Here is a 19931-nt window from a genome sequence, read left to right on the forward strand (position 1 = left end):
AATAGAGGGATGGAAAATGATTAGGATTAATCTAGGGGGAGAAAAGAATGCTTAATGGAGCAATCTACAGGAGAGGATGGGATTAAGGGCACAAATTAAAGGGGATAGCCATGGAGTTAACAGTAAAGGCAGGAGGTTAGATAAAAGAACTTGTGATGGATGGCTTCAGTTTTCCTGGTAAAACAAGAAGCTAGCCCAGCTACAACAGTTGGGGCATTGCAAAGAAGGTTTGAACAAGCTCATGTAAGAGATATAATAAGGAGTCAAAAGGAGATAAAAGAGAAGGAATAAACATTTATGTGATATTTATTGTGCATTCAGCCCTGTGCTAAGATTTTTTTTTTAAATATATCATTTAATCCTCTCAATAACTCTTGTTAGCTCCATTTTACAGTTGAGGAAACTGATATAAATATAGATGAAGATGAAGAATAAACATAGACTTCCCTAGGGTCACATGGCTAATAAATATCTGAAGTTGGGACTTTCTGACTCCAGACCAAGCAACTCTATCTTTGATAAATCTATAAGTAAATTAAAATATAAATGTTGCATTAACTGTTAAAAATCAAGGTGAATGTGATTGAAAAATTCTCCAGTTCAGGTTGGTGGCTTTGCTTATAAAAGGGTCATTTATAATGCTGTATTTTGAGTTAGTTGACTTTGATTTTAGAAAGGTTATATTCCTATTTTTTTAATTTGAGGAGTAGAGTTCTCTTAATACTTATTTTGTTTTCTGTATCAGCTATCTTTTAATAAAAATAGGCAGAATTACATTCTAAGATAGCATAGAAGCAAAATTCAACAGCATGAAAAAAATTCTCCTAAAACTATTAGTTTTCATTTGTGCTTTTAATATAAATGATTTATGGTAGAAGAGTTTAGTGATTAAAAGGGACAAAAGAATACATATATAAGATGATGTAACATTATCCAGACATTTTCCATGTCATTCCCATGCTAGTTTCTACAATTCCACATCCTATAGAGCTCTTTACTGTGCACAAAATAACCTAATAGAGGGGGAAAAATATTAAGGAGAAAAAAAATGTTTTAAGGTACCCAGAAATCTCAATAAAAACCTTAATTACTTAAATTTGCACTAAGAATTTTGGGGCACTATATTACTAAATTGAGGCAGATAGCTTCAACTTAATCATTTCTGCAGTAGAAATGTTTTTAAAACATTCTTAAACTATGGAAATTATATGTCCTAGTATAAGTTGTAAAACATAAAAGATATTTAGGTGCTTTTTATATAAATTTTTCCTTTGCACAACTAGCTTAAGCAAAGTCCAACAGACTTCAGGCTAAATTAAATGTCTGAATTAATCAAGTATTGTTTTATATTAATTTTAGCCCATGTATTTCTCCATATTTCCTTTCTACTAAATTAAAGGACAAGAGAAACTTCCTGCGTGACCCTCCAGTGGGTGTTCAGTTTAATTTCGACTTTGATCAAATGTATCCTGTTGCTATGATAATGCTTCAAGAAGATGAACTGCTGAACAGAATGAGATTTGACCTTGTTCCTAAACAGTAAGCAAGGGTGTACTTACTTAAATTAAAATTTCATAACTTTTTTAAATTATATTTGAATGTTTCTTGTTTTTTAGTATTGACCTTGAATTGTTTATTTGAATGTAACAAGTTAGACTGTTAGGGCTATAGTGACTTTTAGGGATTATCTAGTTTGAGGACTTCATTTTATAAATAAGAAAACTGAGACCTATAGAGATTTTGTGGGATTCTTTTGCTACCGATTGGCAGAGGTGAGACTATTTACCTTTCCTTTTCACATATCCAAGTAAACCATTCATAGTTCCTTGTTGCTTTGCAATGCATTGTAATAGATATCCAACAGTGTTTATTGAATTGACTTGTAAAGAATTCTTCATATATCATGATAGTTCACTGGAAGGAGTTATCTCCCAATGATTAAACTCTACAAAAGCAGGGATTGTTGTCAGGATGGGGCTTTGTGCTAGGTATTACACATTGCATTTGTTTTTCTGGCCACCATCTGACACCATTCCTCTTCTTGATGTAGAGGCACCTCCTGGTTCTCAAAGGCTGGGGCAGCATATATTTTGCTTCTCATCAAAGGTGTATAATCTTTACTATGAAAATGTTTTCTATGCCTATGGCCAGGTGGTTGGTAGAATACACTTTTGCTATTGTCGTTTCTTTCTGTGTTTTCTCTATTTTTAACACCTTGTACCTACCAAAAAAAAATGAGCCTTGGTTTCCTCCTATCTAATGTGAGAATAATAATACCTGTATTACTTAGAGTCAGGAGAATCATGCAATAAAGTATGTGCAAACCTTAATAAAGACTCATTAATTGATCCTAAATATCATATTGCTCTTCCTGCTTCAGGTGTTCTTCTAATTTCCAACCCTTCCACTTCCAGTTACTAAAGTGATGTATAACTAAATCATAGATCTAACTGTTTCATTTCTCTGCTCCTTAATTTGCAGAGATTGCCATGGAGAAGCAATAACTTCTAAGATCAAATACAGACTCCTGTTTGGCATTTAAAGCCCCTCACCATCTAGCTCAAACTGATTCTTTCACTCTTCAGGGCAGCCAAACTGACCTTCACACATGACATTTCCTCTGCCTTTTCAAAGAATCCCCTGTGAGCACTTCCAGCTCATGTATTTACTTGGATGTGTAGAGGTCTTCCCTGAAAAAAGAAAAAAAGACAAAAATCCTAGCTTAATTTTTCAGTTACTCACTAACTAAAATAGTCACTACATGAGGAGAGATAAAGAATCAGATGTGAGATATATTGTGGATATAGAAATAGCAAAATTTATTCTAGAAATGTCAAATGAAGAGAGTATGAGAAGTCCAAGGTTAATACTGTGGTTATAAAGCTGAGATACTAGAAGGATTTTGGTGTATTAGATAAAAAGTAGGAAGAGGAAACTGTGTGGTAGAAAAAAAGAATGGGTTAAATTTTATTTATCTCTGGGTTTTTCCCATTTGAAATGTCGTAACAGGCAATCAGTGATATGGTACTAAAACGGAGGAACAAGACTAGGGCCAAATATATTCATCTTTTAGTTGTTGGCATAGAGATAATAAATTTCTGGAAACTGAAAAAACAACTAAGATAAGGAAGAGAGATAGCCTAGTACAGAATCTAGCTAAACATCCACAGTTACAGAATGTGATATGGATAATGAGCCAGCAAAGGAGACAGGAACAGGAGAAATAGAATAAAGAATGTTGTTATAAAATTCAAAGAAGAGAGAATGTTCTGGGGGAATAGGTAGTCAAGCAGCATTAAATGTAGCACATATGTTGAGAAGGGTAAAGACTGAGAAAAGACTATTAGATTTGGCAATTAAGAGATTATGAATAACTTTAAAGCTAGCAATTGAGTATTGAATTAAAAAGTCATATTTTTTTAAAAAGTCATTTTTAAAGAAAAAGGAGAGATGCAAGAAATGAAGATAACTTTTTTCTAGTTGTTTGGCTGACAAAGAAGAGAGCTACAGAATGTTAGTAAGAATCACAAAGCCTAGTGCACATTTTTTAAGGATAAGAAAGACTTGGGCATGTATGAAGAATGTATGTAAAAAATTAGTAGTTAGGGAAAGGTTGAAGATTATAGAGGGGAAATGATGGAGGTTTCAGTCTGTGGAGAAGATGGGAGGCAATTAGAAAGGTACAGGAGGAGAGGTCCTTGGTTTTAATTCTATTTTTACCAATTAAATGTAATAACAAATGCACACCTAAGTTTTCCAAGGTTATGTGATCCAAATTATCTCCCTCTTTTTTCCCCTTCTCCCTTCTGGAGCTGGGAAGTGATTCATTCTGGGTTATACTTGTATTATCACTCAAAACATATTTCCATTATAAGTCAGTAATCTTATAAAGCAAAATCCCAAAACATATACCCAAATAAACAAGTGAGAAATTGTAGCATTCTTCATCTGACTCTAACATTTCTTTCTCTGGAGGTAGATAGCATTTTTTGTCATAAGTCCCTCAGAATTGTCCTGGATCACTGTATTGCTGAGAGTAGCAAAGTCGGTCACAATTGTTCATCCCACAGTATTGCAGTTACTGTACACAGTGTTTTCCTGGTCCTGCTTATTTCACTCTGCATCGGTTCACATAGGTTTCTACAGCTCTTTCTGAAATTATCCTGTTCATCATTCCTTATAGCATAGTAGTATTCCTTCTCCAATATATAACACAATTTCTTCCACCATTCCCCAATTGAGGATTATCCCTTTAGTTGTCCTTGTTAAGGAATAGGGCTTACTTTATTTTCAGAGAGTTTTGAGGAGGGGAAGAAAGAGAATAAGGGATGCTTGCTGTTAATGGTTTTTGAGGTGAAGAGAAGGAGTGGAGAAGAGAGAATTCCTATTGAATGACCTCAGTGGTTGTAGTAAAGTAAAAAGTGATGTCCCCAGCTGAGAGTGGAGAAGAAGAAAGTTGAAACACTTGAGGAAAAAAGAGAAGGTTTAGTCAGCAGAGTTAGCCATATGATTCCTTCAGTTCATGTTTAGATATTCATGAGTAGGGATAGAAAAACTACATAAAAAAGAGTATTCTAAGGTTGAGGTTTGGCAAGAGAGGAGCAGCAATAAGATGAGAATTGGGGATTCAAGAACAGAAAACAATGTAGGAAGGGCTAACTTCTGGGTCAAGTCTAGAAATTGAGGAAAGATATCACAGCAGAGTTAATAGCATGAGAAAACACTGAAGTATAGAAGGATTGTGGGGCTTGATGAGGTCAAATACAGCTTGGACAGATGTGATGATAGATTAGAGGCAGATAGGTGAATGTCATAATTTCTAATTCAGAAAGTGGAACACTTACAATGGAAAGATTGGGCATCTTTTTGTGGCTGAGGTGGAGTTGAAGAAGGAGTAAATCATAAGATTTAGGAAAACTGAGGAATTGGAAGGCAAGAGAACATGAGAAAAAATCAATATGAAATTGAAGTGCCCTTGGTATAAGAGCACAGGTTGTCAGGTGAAGGAAGACAGTGAGCCAAATACTCCTTGAGATGGGAGGCAAAATTACCCAGGGGCCAATATACTATAGTCATCATTGATGTGACTTCAGAAGAACATTCTGATTGAGAAAACTTTAAAGGAAGAAATTTTTCCAAAAGATATTAGAAAAGTGAAAGTCTGGAAGTGGCCATTGGGATAAAAAAAAAAGGGGGAATCTTTTTGATACCATCATCAAGACCAGTGTATCTGAACATATAAAAAAAGGTTTTAGCCAGTAGTAAAGATGATGCCTGGGAGTGTGGTGTTCTCAAAGATGAGTCAGGTCTCAGGAATAGTAGCTGGAAAGGGGTGTGAGAAAAAGAGATCGAAAATGCTGGGAAGTTTGTTCACCCTGAGATGGCAATTCTAGAGACCACAGCATGGTAGGTATGGTTGAGGAAAGTGGACAGAATTTGGGCCATTTTCTTCTGTGTCACTACTGATTGATACAGGGCTAAGGAAAGAAATAGAAGGAAGGAGATTGTTAACCATAGCAGTAGTGGTGGGTGACAGTTGAATTGTAAAGTTCAGAGTCACCAATGGATCTTGATGTTTGACTGGCTTGCTTTAGCACCTAGTACAGAGTAAGAACTTAAACTCTTATTGTTCGACTTATTTAAGAGATTGTTTTCCTAGTTTCAAATAGTGGACTTGGAAACAAATTTTTACTGCATGAGATTGGATATAACTGCATTTTTTAATCCAATAAAGTAATAACATCCACAAGTAGGTAAATTTCTTTCAAGGTGAGTAAGTTTTCCTATTGTGTTAATTTTCACAATAATCTTTTTAAGAAGGAATGAGCAAATGATCATTAAACTTGTTTTGCATATGGAGAAATAGTGGTTTCTTTAAAAAAGGTTACATTGCTTTCTCAAGATCACAAATGTAATGACAGGATAATATACTTATATTCTTTTAATGTCTTTATTCATATTTGTCTTCAGTGTAAAAGAAGAAGTGTTTTGGAGAAATTATTTTTATCGTGTCTCCCTGATTAAACAGTCTGCACAGCTGACTGCACTAGCAGCCCAGCAGCAAGCTGTGGGAAAGGAGGAGAAGAACAGCAGCAGAGAAGGGGACTCACAGCTAACAGGTACATACAGAGCACCTCGCTCTGAGAAAATCACTCAGTGATTTCCCCATACAAGTCTTTAATTTTATTATTTTTTTTTTACCAATTACATATAATAACAAATTTCCATGCAAGATTTCCTAAGTTACGTGATTGAACTTATCTCCCTCCTTCCCTTCCCCTTCATGGAGCTGCCAGGCAATTTCATATGGGTTATACATATATTATCATGCAAAACATTCCATATTGTTCATTTTTGTAAGTGAATACTCTTATAAAACCAAAAAACTTAAACCCAAACAATTGAAAAATCATATGCTTTCGTCTGCATTCTGACTCTCAACAGTTCCTTCTCTGGAGGTGGATAGCATTCTTTTTCTTAAGTCCCTCAGAATTGTCCTGGATCATTGCATTGCTGAGAGTAACAAAGTCTATCATTATTTGATCATTCCTCAGTATTGCTGTTCCTGTGTACAATGTTCTGGTTCTGCTTATTTCACACTGCGTCAGTTCTTGAAGGTCTTTTCCTCTCAAGAGTCTTTAAGACTTTTTTTTTAACCCTTACCTTCCATCTTGGAATCACTACTGTGTACTGATTCCAAGGCAGAAGAGTGGTAAGGGCTAGGGAATAGGGGTTAAGTGACTTGCCCAGGGTCACACAGCTGGGAAGTGTCTGAAGGCCAGATTTGAACATAGGACCTCCCATCTCTAGGCCTGGCTCTCAATCCACTGAGCTACCCAACTGCCCCCTCTTTAAGACTTTAAACCTGTTTTTATTTTTCCTAGCAGCAATATTCACTCTTTACCTGTATTTTTTCCTACCTTGTCCATTAAATTGTGATTCTTCAAACCTTTCTTTTTATTCTTTTTTTTTCAGTATCTTCACTCCTGGTTCATAGCTTTTCCATTAATTATTCTTCCAATTTCCTTGTCCATATCATATATTTTTCTTCCTATTTTCTTACCATTTGCTTTGTGTTAATTCTTCCTTTTTTATTTAGACCTTTATCTCCCATTCTTGATACCATAGCAAATTTCTCCTTCAGATTTATTGACCCATATCCCATATGACGAAAGATGATACCTGGGCTTCGACCCAAATTTAGCTTTGGGACAATTCCAGTTATTTGCTCTATTTAGGATGAAATTAAACAATTTAATCTTTCATATTATGACACTATAGTCCTAGTTATTGTTCAGAAAAATGTGTCCTCATAAACAAATAATATATATTTAAGTACCTGTTGTGCGACTGGTGTTTTATTTAGAACACAGCAATAACTTCATTTGTTGTGTGTTCACTTTTGAAGCTTAGTGTTTTATTATGGACAGTGAAATGATATCTCACAGCTAGGTGGCTCAGAGGATAGAGAGCCAAGTCTGGAGTTAGGAGGTTCTGGGTTCAAATGTGGGCTCAGACACATCCTAACTGTGTGACTCTGACCAAGTCTCTTACCCCAGTTGCCTAGCTCTTACTGCTCTTCTGCCTTGGGAATGATATTGAGTGTTAATTGTAAGACAGAAGGTAAGGGTTTTCAAAAAAAGAAATATCTTATTCAGTGGTCTCACATCAGGTCCCATGGATTCAATTATCATTTCTATGTAGATGATTCCTAAGTCACTGGACCCAACCCCTCTTCTTTCTTCTAAACCCCGATCCGACATTATCATCTGCCTTTTGAACATCTTGAAGTCAATGTTCAGTATGAATCTCAAATTCAACATATCGAAAAATTGAGTTGGTCCTTCCCCCTAGACCTCACCTCATTCTCTCCACCAGTCCATTCAGTCATCATATTTTACCATTTATATTTTCACAAGATTTCTTCTGTATGTGACTTTGTCTCTACCTACAGAACCATCATCTTCACCATCTCTCCCCAGGTATATTGCTGTAGCCTTCTAATTGATTCAAACCAGTCTACATTCCTTCATTTTCCCTTCAGCAAAAATCAGTGGCTCCCTCTGGGGTCAATAAAGACTTCTCTTTGGCATTTTAAACTATTCATAACCTGGTCATTTTCTGCCTCCCCATTTTTCTTACACTTACTCCTCCAATCCAGCAACTCCATCAGTTTTCCCTCTTTTTTGTTCTACCTGTCCCCATACCTGGAATTCTCTCCCTCCTCACACCTGACTCTTAGCTTCCATGCTTTACTTCAAGACTGAACTCATAGCCCACCTTTTTTTTCTTTTTTTTAAAATAGTATTTTATTCAATCATTTCCATGCATTATTCATTAAAGACAAAGATCATTTTCTTTTCCTCCCTCCCACCCCCCATAGCCGACACGTGATTCCACTGGGTATCACATGTGTTCTTGATTCGAACCCATTGCCATGTTCTTAGTATTTGCATTAGAGTGTTCGTTTAGAGTCTTTCCTCTGTCATGTCCCCTCAGCCATTGTAGTCAAGCAGTTGCTTTTCCTCGGTGTTTCTACTCCCTCAGTTTGTCCTCTGCTTATGGATAGTGTTTTTTCTCCTATATCCCTGCAGATTGTTCAGGGACATTACATTGCACCTAATGGAGAAGTCCATTACGTTCGATTATACCACAGTGTGTTTGTCTCTGTGTACAATGTTCTCCTGGTTCTGCTCCTCTCATAGCCCACCTTTTGCAGGAGACTTTTCCTGCCACTAGAATCTTCCTTCTCATGCTTTATTCTTTGCACCTAGTCAGTTATATATTGTCTCCCATGTTGAGAGCAGAGACATTGTTTTTGCTCCTTTGCCTCTTTAGCACTTTACATGGTGCTTGACAGGGCTTAATAAGTGCTTGTTAATTTAATTTGACTTTGAACATGGAAGACAATTAGGTTGAACTGCCTTAAGAATCTTCATAACTATATTTTGAGAATTAATATAATTGCTTACATTTCTTTATAGGGAAGAGAATTAACTTGAAACCTAGTTTTATTATCAATTGATTCTTTTGCATTTTATAAATTTTATTGTGTGGAAGATAAATATAAGAACAGAAAGTTACACTCATAATTTAAAGTTAAGGAATTTTATAATGCAACAATCCATTTGTGGAAATATTTTAGTTAGAATTGCTTAAAATTAATCTAGCAATTATTGTCTCTTTGTATTCTCACTTCATAGAGGCAGTACGACCTAAAACACCACCTGTTGCAATTAAATCTCAACTTAAACCTCAAGAGGTAATGTGATTTTTTATTGTACTTAGGAGTTGAAGTATGAAATTAAAATAAACTTGTGTACTTAACTCAAATACTATTCAAAAGTAGTTATGAATTTGGTTCTTGTATCTCTGTTTAAAGTGAAGGGATTCAGTGCTTTGAATAATCAGAGACTTTGCAGTTGAAGCATAGGGCAATTTACTACTGTTAATAATTCTAGATATAATAATAACATGTCTGTGTGTATAAATGTTTTTGTGTTCTAAGGATGAGAATAATAAAAGAGTTTTTGTGTATTTATTTTTTTATTAGAAAACTAGATTTTTTGTACTAGAAAAGATAAGCATGGCCATTTTCTTTTGCAACAAGTGAGGTGAAAAAAGTAGAATAAATGTACCACATTGTTAACTATCTAAAGAAAGTAATAGAATGTTTATAGTTAATTTGGAAAAGTTTATAAAAACTCAATAATTGAATTTCAGGATGAGGAAGAGATATCAACTAGCCCTGGTGTGTCTGAATTTGTTAGTGATGCCTTTGATGCTTGTAACTTTAATCAGGAAGATCTAAGAAAAGAAATGGAACAGTTGGTACTTGATAAAAAGGAAGAGGAAATAACTATATTGGAAGGTAAGAAAAATTAATTTATAAAATGGATTGTTATTTGACCTTCCTTCATATTCCTAAATTGACTATAAAAATTTTTTAAAGATGAGTTGTATAACTTTAATAAATTAACCAGATAGTATGTCTTAGACTATTAGGTGGATAAGTAGATAGAACATTTGTGTGTGTTTTACTTATTTATTTAGAATGGTTTTCCATGGTTATGTGATTCATGATTTTTCCCACACCTATTCTCTTTCCCCCTTCCCAGAGCTGACAAGCAAATCCACTGGGTTATACAAGATACAGCATTTATTATATTAAGCACTATGTGCTAATAATATGCTAAGCACTGGGAATACAAATACAAAAAAAAGAAAGACATTCTGTGTATTCTCAAGGAGCTTACCTTCTAATGGAGGGATTAAAAAGTCAGAGGAGTCGTGAGCATAGCCATCATATTTTTTTTAGCATTCTTTATTTTTAAATTTTATTTTATTTAATCAATTTAGAATATTTTTCCTTGGTTACAAGTCATGTTCTTTCCCTCCCCTCCCCCCAAACCCTCTCTTAGCCGACATGCAATTCCACTGGGTTTTACATGTGTCCTTCCATGTTGTTGTTTGCACTAGGGTGATCATTTAGAGTCTACATCCCCAATCATATCGCCATCAACCCATGTAATCAAGCAGTTGTTTTTCTTCCATGTTTTTGCTCCCATAGTTTTTCCTCTGAATGTGGATAGCGTTCTTTCTCATAAATCCCTTCGAATTGCTCTGGATCATTACATTTAGCCATCATTTTTTTTAAAACCCTTACCTTCTGTCTTGGTATCAATACTGTGTATTGGCTCCAGGGCAGAAGAGTGGTAAGGGCTAGGCAATGGGGGTCAAGTGACTTGCCCGGGGTCACACAGCTAGGAAGTGGCTGAGGCCAGATTTGAACCTAGGACCTCCCATCTCTAGGCCTGGCTCTCAATCCACTGAGCTATCCGGCTGTCCCCAAGCCATCATTTTAAAAGATAAGCTTTCTAGCTTTTCTCCCTGCCCTTCAAACTGAACTTTTTCTTAAGCATGCACAAAACTTATTGAGACATTGTAAAGATTAAAATTTAGGGGAGACTGAGGCATCTGAGGCAGGTAGAAATTAGTTTCTCTCTGCAAGGAATATTATATTTTTATGAGGTTTATTAATGATTAAGGATTAAAGAAAATACAGGATAAGAAACATGTGCCTAGGCCAGAGAGGCCTAGACAAGACCTCACCTGCATTATGGAAAGAGCCACGTCTGCTCCAAAATGGAAGTCCAAAAGAGAGCACAAAAGCCTTTGCAATCAGGTTAAATACCTTCTCGATCTTGGATTCAAAGCATTCTGTGGAAGTGGAGCAAGGGCTTCTGGGGATTGAAGTCCAGAGTTCGAGTCTATTTTTACAACATGTTGAACCAGACATGGAATGTTTAATGTTTAAGAAACGTATACTCATAGATAAAATTCTAAGGCATGTGAAAAGAACATAGAAATTTCTATATCTCCAACCCTTAAATATAGAATATTTTACCAGAATCAGTATTAATCTCAGAGAAGCCAAGCCCTTTCATATCCCATTTTAACAGTAATGTTTCAATAGGTTACTTGTTCTGCAATAATTGTTTTGAAGCATGTGTTTCATTTAACCTCCCTTTTTTATATTTGCTTTTTTTTTTAAACCCTTGCCTTCTTTCTTAGAATCAATACTGTGTATTGATTCTAAGACAGAATTGTGATAAGGGCTAGCCAATGGGGGTTAAGTAACTTGCCCAGTGTCACACAGCTAGGAGCTGTCTATGGTCAAATTTGAATCCAGGACCCTCCCATAGCTGGACCACCTAGCTGCCTCCTGTCAGATAATTTTAGGGTTGTGACTTTAAATCTAGATTAAATTGTCACCAAATAAAATTCCCAAGTCAGTCTGGAAATTTATGGTAATTTAATTAACATAGAGGGAAGGAATTTAAGGAGAAGTAGGAAAGAGGATATAGGATTTCTCCTACCTGGCCTATGCCAGGGGGAGTTTTAAACTCCCTGCCTCTAGGTCTCTGAAGAAGAGTAGAGACTTCTGAGAGGGAAAAGTTGGAGAGTAAAGGAGGAAAACTCAACCAGAAACTCACCACTGAACCGGACAATCGTTTGTAGCCACACTAAGATGCCAAAAGGCTCAACACACTCCTCTCAGCTCACTCTCCACCGCCAATAAGGGAGAGTGTTTCCAATCAAGATACACACACACACACACACACACACACACACACACACACAGAGCAAGGGAGCCAAATATGTAGACCTTTCACCCTTGTGTCTCCTCCAAATGCCCATTCCTAGTTCTCATCTTCTTTTGATTAGATTATATCTTTAGAGTTACTTTACACTTCTTTGTTAAGTTCACCTTTTGTTAGTTACTTGACCTTTTTTGTGATTAATTTAACCTTTATAGTTACTTAAAACCTTTTTGTATTAGGATACTAAAAATAGACTTAGCTTAAAGTTCTAGCTTCACTATAAGGTGAGAACTAAGTACCTTCATTGTTCAATCAGGAGATTACAATTTTATCTTCCCCTAAAGTAAGGTTTAAGTAGGGTGGAGTAATTTAAAGTTTACACCCCTATATTTACCCTTTTAAAACTTTGAAAAAAAGACATACTCTAATATTTTAAGTTTAGAAATTACCATATCTCAGCATACACTTAAAATGTGTTTTGATATATGTATGCTATTAACTTAACTGTGGTTATCAATTTTTATTTTTTTTTTCTCTCTCTACATACAAATTTCCTTAGAGCTTATATTCTCTGTGGCCTCAGCATCTCTTTTATGTGGGTGGTTGTTGTCTGCTTGGAAAAGCCAAACCTCCTGTACATACATTTCCACTTGTCCATAGGACATCTTTATGTTAAAGTCTTACTGTCACCTTATACTCAATTTATTTTTCCCTGCCCTTTTTGTTTCCTTTCATATGCCACTTTTCTTTTCCCTCTGACACCAATGAAGATTATTCAGGGTTATTGTCATGGCCTAAATTGGTTTGTTTCTTACCTCTGGTCCACTTTATATACTACCACTAGATTAGTGTTCTTGAGACATTGAATAATAAAGCTATTCTCTTGCATTTGTGGTAGCAATTTGTTTCTATCTCTTAGGTAGTTTCTCACTCTATATTAACTTGTTATAAATGCCTTTTGAGTGAAACTGAATTGCATTTCTTATTTTTCCCCTACTAAATGGTAAACTTCTTAAGTGCAGAAACCATTCCGTGTTTATCTTTGTACTGGTCCATTCATCTGCTTTCTATATTGATGAAATCACAACTCAGTTGGCTCATTGAAAGAAACCTGCTCTGCTTAAACTGTATTTGGAATTCAGTTACATAAGAAATTACAGCAGTATTCCATTTTGTATTGCCTACTATATCAAAATAAAACCCATCAAACTCAAAGCTCAGCTCACTTTAGGAGCATCTAGCTAAACCGACCACTAGCTAAATACTCTTTAACATAATCATTTTAGCACCTACAATGCACAAGATAAATACAAAGTTGGTCAAAGCACAATCTCTACTTACAAGAAGCTTAAAATCCATTAAATTGAATGAAAGAAATACATAAATATTGCAGGTTTAAAACTGGTTTGGTGTACTTTGGAGTCTCTTAGCTTTAGTCAGAAAAATACCTGACACATGCCACATTCCTGATTTATATATCTCTGCTCTTATTCACTTTGCCCGAAATGCTGCCCTTCCCACCACCAAACTAAATTCTACTGTCTCAATCCATTCGTTTTCCATGAAGCCTTCCCATAGTAAAACTTACTTTCTGTAAATTTCTATATTATAATTATTTAATTATATATTATTTTTCATGTGCGTTTTGAGCATCCCACAAATTATGAACTCAAAACTTGAGACATGTCATCTTTTGTGTCCTCCCTAAGTACCTCCAGTAATGTATACTAATTCACTTGATTCCTTAGGAAAGTAGCATTTTTCCCTTGAGTTTACTACTCCAGAAAATGGATATTCCATTATTGTTTTCCACTTGAATTTTATTTTATAAGTGGTCATTTTAAAATCTTTTTGGGAGGTAGGGTGTACTCTTTATTCTACAGTATTGTCATAAATGCTCTAGAGAGAGAGAGAGAGAGAGAGAGAGAGAGAGAGAGAGAGAGAGAGAGAGAGAGAGAGAGAGATAGATAGATAGATAGATAGATAGATAGATAGATAGATAGATAGATAGATAGATGGATAGATAGATAGAAAGAATGATAGATGTTTGTTTCTTTTCAAATTCAGTTTTATTTTCCGTTCCAGATTCTCTTCTTTCCCCCTCTTTTCCCATTGAGAAGGCAAGAAATGTATTATCTCTTATGCAAATGAAGTTTGATACATCAGTTCATGAAGCAAGCTTTCAGAAATATGTATTCAGACCAAATATAGATTAGTTTATCTTTGTAAATATAAAATCTAAATGGCAATTATTAATACAAAGAACACTGGACTTGATTTGAATCTCAGCTCTGCTATTTTGTTCCCATTTTACTATGAGTATTTTATTTAATATCTGAGTAATGAATATCGATTTCCTGGATGCCCAAGTACAAAAACAATCCACCTTGCACTCCAGGTATATTGCCTGATGTTTGGCTAACAGATCACAATGGGCAACTTAAAGGCAGTGCAATTTTGCTGAATGGAATCAACTCTGGGTATCTTCTATACTTATTTATCTCTGTTGAATATCCTTCTGTCATATATAAGTAAATCTCCTTTTGTTAACTCTCAAATGACATATTAGTAGTTCATTTCATTCCATTATAAATTATAAACTACTAAAGAATTTTCCTGAGTTGGATCCAACCCAGAATATACCTTTTCTGTTATAGCAGTGTAGGAACTTATTTTGCTTAACCATGTGTATTTGTTATAAAGTGTTGTGTTGTTGTTTGCTTTTGGTTTCTTGTTTTCATTTGGAGACTGGGTTGAGGGAAAGAGGGAGGGAGCTAAGGATAGGATAATACCCCCCCCCCAATAAAAATTGAAGCATTTTATTAAATACACAAAAATAAAAAGGAAGCCTAAAAAGAATTATAGACAAGCAAGACAGTTTTGAAAGTTACCCATTGAATTTATTCTTTGCTTAAAAGAAAAGCAAGTTTTACTTAAGAGATTTGCAGTTTCATGTACAGTCTTTTTTTGATTTTACTATAAATGCATGTTTTAATTATTGTTAGTTTCAGGAAAAAATTTTCTTTAATAAAGTTAATGTATCTTAACATAGCTGTAGTAATAAAAACAGGAAAGTTTAATAGATGTCTCTAGGATTTTTAAAATACTCAATACATAAAGCTGAACATGAATAATTATTAGTTGATTCTGGGTGGAAGAGTGGTTTTTTCAGTCAACATTGTTTCCCATAGACTGTTACTTTTTTAAAGGGATTTTTAAATTGTGAATTTGACACTATACAAATAATGTCAACACACAAGAAAATGGATTAACTGAATTTACATATAGTTTTTGAGAAATATCTACATATAATTTAACAAGGTAGTATTAAATGTAATAAAATAGTAATAAAGTCCCTATATTTCTGTTCCTTTTACTTTTTGCTTTCTTTTAAAAATATTTTATTAATGTTCTTTTGTAAAATTGTCTTTCAAATAGATCCCACCTTACAACCAATAGCACCTCTCTGCCAAGATATTGGAAGTGTGTTTCAGTCCAGAATCTTTCAGAAATTATTTCCCTTCACTAATTTATATATTTATTTTGTTAATCAGTTCTTTACTGGGGGAAGGGAGGGAGTTCTGCCACCCACTGTGCAATCATGTGCCTGTCCTCTCACAACAGCTTTATCAATTTGTTTATCTTTTGTCATTTTTTCCAATCTGATGAATATGAGGCAAAAGTTTAGATTTGTTTTTAAATTTTTTTACTATTAGTACTTGAAGCCTTTTTTCCATAGTGTTATTGATTGCTTGCATTTCTTCATTTGAAAATTTCCTTTTTTCTATACTTTGGCCTTAATTTTGTTTCTGACAGAAGAATCTGCAGATTGGGAAAAAGAACTACAGCAGGAACTTCAGGAATATGAAGTGGTGACAGAATCAGAGAAACGGGATGAAAACTGGGACAAGGAAATTGAAGAAATGCTTCAGGAAGGAAATTAACTTTCTTGGAATACAATGTGATCTTTAAATGTTCCACACACTGACATGAAATTCTGTTAGCATCCTGGACTCCCCCAAATAAGGAGAAACAGAAGAGCATATAATGACATATTGAAGGATCTGTTCATAGAGAAATAACCAGCATTATTTCTTTGTTTAAAATTGAATATAGTTTATTCCTAATAATCACAGATGTATGTTTTACACAACAGTGGCTTATTTGAATATAACTTTAGTTTAGAAGTCCTATTTGTAGGCTATATTGATGTAAATGTAGCAGAAAACAAGTAAAATTTTAGAATACTACATTCTCTAAGGTTAAAAGTGAGACATCATTAATTTATTCTTTATGCAGTTTTATAAAATTTCTTCATATTTGTACTTTTATCACCAAAAGTTCTTTGTACATATGCATTAAAATACTTAATTCTCTTTAACTATTATCTCCTAAATGTCCAAAATCATGCCAAAGAACTTAGAGAAAACATTTCAGAATTACTGTACGGAAATAACTTCTTTTGGTAAGTACTTTCTGAAAACTACCTAGAAGCCAAAAAAATTATTTCCTGTTAATTTTTAATAGCTTAACCCTGGCATTATTTGCATTTGTAATTAGAAAACTTAGTATAACCTTCCTTTTTTTAATTAAGAGAAAGAAGTTTAGTCATATATAATTTTAATGATTTTCTTTTTGAATTCTGTGCCACTGTTGTTTCAAATCTTATGGACTTTCCAACCATTTTGTATTAATAGTATTCAGAAGATATTTAAGTTCACTTTTTTCTTGCTTATGTAGAGTTGATATGTATAAATACTTTAGCTTCACTCATACTAATTAAATAGTTTTGTATTTATAAAATGTATTTACATTCTTCTGGACAGAGATCTACTAGAATATCACTGTACTGGCAACTGAAGAGTGCTAGCGGAAACATTTTTTTAAGGGGCAATACTAATTTCATGTAACAGACAACTGCCAGAGCAGTTGGTATGTTCTGAAACCTTTACATTTCATTGAAGGCCTCTATTTCCTAAAATGGGGATGGTGCTAATGTTTAACAATTTCTTAATAAGAGAAATGCTACATAAACAACTCAGGCCTGGCAGACGTCCCATAACACATATTGGTATTTTAAAATACAAATTTTAAAGAAGAAATTCATGGTGAGTCATCATGATGTCTTTGTGCTGGCAAGTTGTAAGTTACCAGTCAAAACCAAACCTGGCACCTATGGGCCTAAAGGGTATGCATAGATATATATACATATATAGATAAACTGATAGATTTTCAAGAGCCTTTCAGTCGGATTCCTTTTGAAAGCACTAAGGTTCAGAGAATGAGAACTCCTCCAGGAGACCTTTCTATTGATGGGAACTAAGGGAAACTTTGTGGTGGCTTGGGGTAATGAAGTGAAAGTAAAGAAAGGTAAGAAATATCTACTTATTGATAAATCTGTGGAGTTTCTGATAGGGGAAACAAAAATAGAAGTTTTTGAGGGGGAGGGGACAAGTATCAAACTATAATAAAATGTTAAGATGTGCCAGTGAAGAGAAAAAACCTAAAATAGCAATAGAACCATGCCACCATTTTAATAAAATTTCTTACGTGGCATGATTGGTTATTGAATTTAGAAATGTAATTTAGTTATATATTCTCCTGTAAAAACATTATAAATATAAAGGAAATTAAAAATTAATTTAAAAAGCAGTTTTGTAATACAAAAATGCCTTATTTTGTCTGGCATTGTCAGAAAATGATTGTAGATGGGTAAATTTGCCAGATAACTGAAATATACATGGAACTTGGTAGTAAAAAAGTTTTTCAACTTCTTTGTTAGAGATAATGTAGATACAGGTCTGTGTCCACATCCCTGCCTCCAACTGGCCTCAGGCTTCCCAACTTAACTTACTTGGAGGGTTTTTTGTGCTCTGTCTCACTTCTTACTTCCAATCACATTGTTATTTCCAGCCTTTATCAGTAGGTTCTCCTCTATGTCTTCTTTACTCATCAATTATAATAAAGAATTTTAGGCTTCAAGAAAAAGAACAGATATCACTGTTAAATCAGTAAATTTTATTCTTTGCACAATTCCAAGTCAAAAGACTTAATGGGTAGCAACATACTTACAGAAATAATGAAGTAGCTATTTTTTTCAATGACATAGGACATTTTTCTCACTTGTTTTCCAATTACCACCTTAGAATCCCTGAAATCTGACTCCTAGAGTAACAATATTTGACTTCATACTCATACATGTGAACAAGAATTAATATTAACAAATGAAGTAACTATTTAACATTGGCTAGTATGAAAATTATTTAAACTGTTTTGGGCAGGTATATTTTAATATTAAACTATTGATGGTATCTATTTGTATTATGGGTTATAAGTGCTTAGAGCAGGAAACAAATCTACAGATAAGAGCTGCTGATTTTAGCAAAAAGAATTTAAACTTGAACCTAATGTTGCTTTCCCTCTTCATCCCAAACTATAAACCTTTAATTACCATCTGAGATCTTAAGATGAAAATGAAGCATTTATCAAGATGTGTTGCAATCATTATATTTGTATTATGATTTTTTCTATTGTCATAAATACATATTTTCAAGATCAACATTTCCCAAGTTTAAAGTGTTATTTTAAGGAAGTTTAGCTGATTGTCAAGAAAATAACATTACAAATTCTCTTCTACTTAAAGATCTTACACAATATTACCATGGCTACTTTTAATTATATAATTGACTTGAATTTTCTCATATTATTTAGATATAGATATTTTAATATAGAATTTGTGCTGAGGAGGTTGGGTTTTTTTTTTGTTTTTGATAGATGGAAACCCTAAAATATTTAGGAATTGTTTGTATTGTAACTGGATATTTTAGTGAGGATTTTTCATTTTAAAATTAATATTTCATTATTGCCAATAATTGAGAGAAGGTAAGTTACTTCATAACTAGACATTTTCATGGCCTAAATTAAGGAATAGTATAAAATGACAAGTAATCCACAATTTGTTACTAAGAACAATAGTACCTTTTACTAAAGCTTACAAGCTGATACTAAATGACAATGAATGAAATATACATAATAAAAGCTTATAAAGCATATATTATATTTACTTAAATATCTGTTAATTTCTCCCAAAAATTACTCATGACTCAGGGATTCATTGAAATATTGATTTTTTGTAATTTTGCTTTTTAAAAAATTACTCAGCATGGAATTCATTCGCTACATCCAGATTACTGACCTAATTATGAAATTTTGATGCACTTTATCCTGAATAAATCCTGATTTTAGTGGGAAAGTTTGAGATGTGTTTTGTTTGATTTCTCAGTGGTAATTTTTTAAAATAATGCCCTAAATATTTCAAAGTTATAAAGTGTTTGGATTCATAAAATTGAAACAAAACATTTAAATAATATGTACTATTACCAAAATACAGTATGTTCTTAACATAATTTATCAGCAAACATTTATTAAACACCAACTATGTGCTAGGTACTATACTGGGTGCTGGGGATATGAATACAAAGAATGAAACAATCCTATTCCCATTGTTACATTTAAATAGTATTATCCAAATATGGTGATATTATTGATCCTTTATCAGGGCATAAATATCCTGAAATTTGCAAACAATTTGGTATTCAGTTTCTTTTCCTCCTTTGTGGAAATAAATTTATGCCTACCTGTACACCCTTAGCTTGTGAGCATCTGCACTAGCTTGCAAGATAGTTGAATATGGCATAGAGAACTTAATAAAAAGCTAACTAATGATTCATTGGGAGGTTAAACCTATGACCTGGAATTGCTTGAAGTCACATTATAATCAGCTGGACTAACTGGACAATTTATTATTATCACATAGCGTTTTGGTGG

At 33.9% G+C, this 19931-nt stretch overlaps 1 protein-coding gene across 1 annotated transcript in view; it reads left to right on the plus strand.

Annotated features, from left to right (window-relative positions):
• Positions 1-19356, plus strand: part of SYAP1 (synapse associated protein 1) — a 39217-nt gene extending 19861 nt beyond the window's left edge. Inside the window, exons 5-9 of the mRNA XM_001380818.5 lie at positions 1400-1539; positions 5971-6119; positions 9204-9262; positions 9724-9871; positions 15921-19356. Of these exons, the coding sequence (XP_001380855.2) occupies positions 1400-1539; positions 5971-6119; positions 9204-9262; positions 9724-9871; positions 15921-16048 (624 nt within the window). The 3' untranslated portion in view covers positions 16049-19356. The remainder of the gene's footprint in view (positions 1-1399; positions 1540-5970; positions 6120-9203; positions 9263-9723; positions 9872-15920) is intronic.
• Positions 19357-19931: the final 575 nt, after the last annotated feature.

Source organism: Monodelphis domestica, chromosome 8, assembly GCF_027887165.1.
Source record: "Monodelphis domestica isolate mMonDom1 chromosome 8, mMonDom1.pri, whole genome shotgun sequence".
NCBI classification, from domain to species: Eukaryota; Metazoa; Chordata; class Mammalia; order Didelphimorphia; family Didelphidae; genus Monodelphis; species Monodelphis domestica.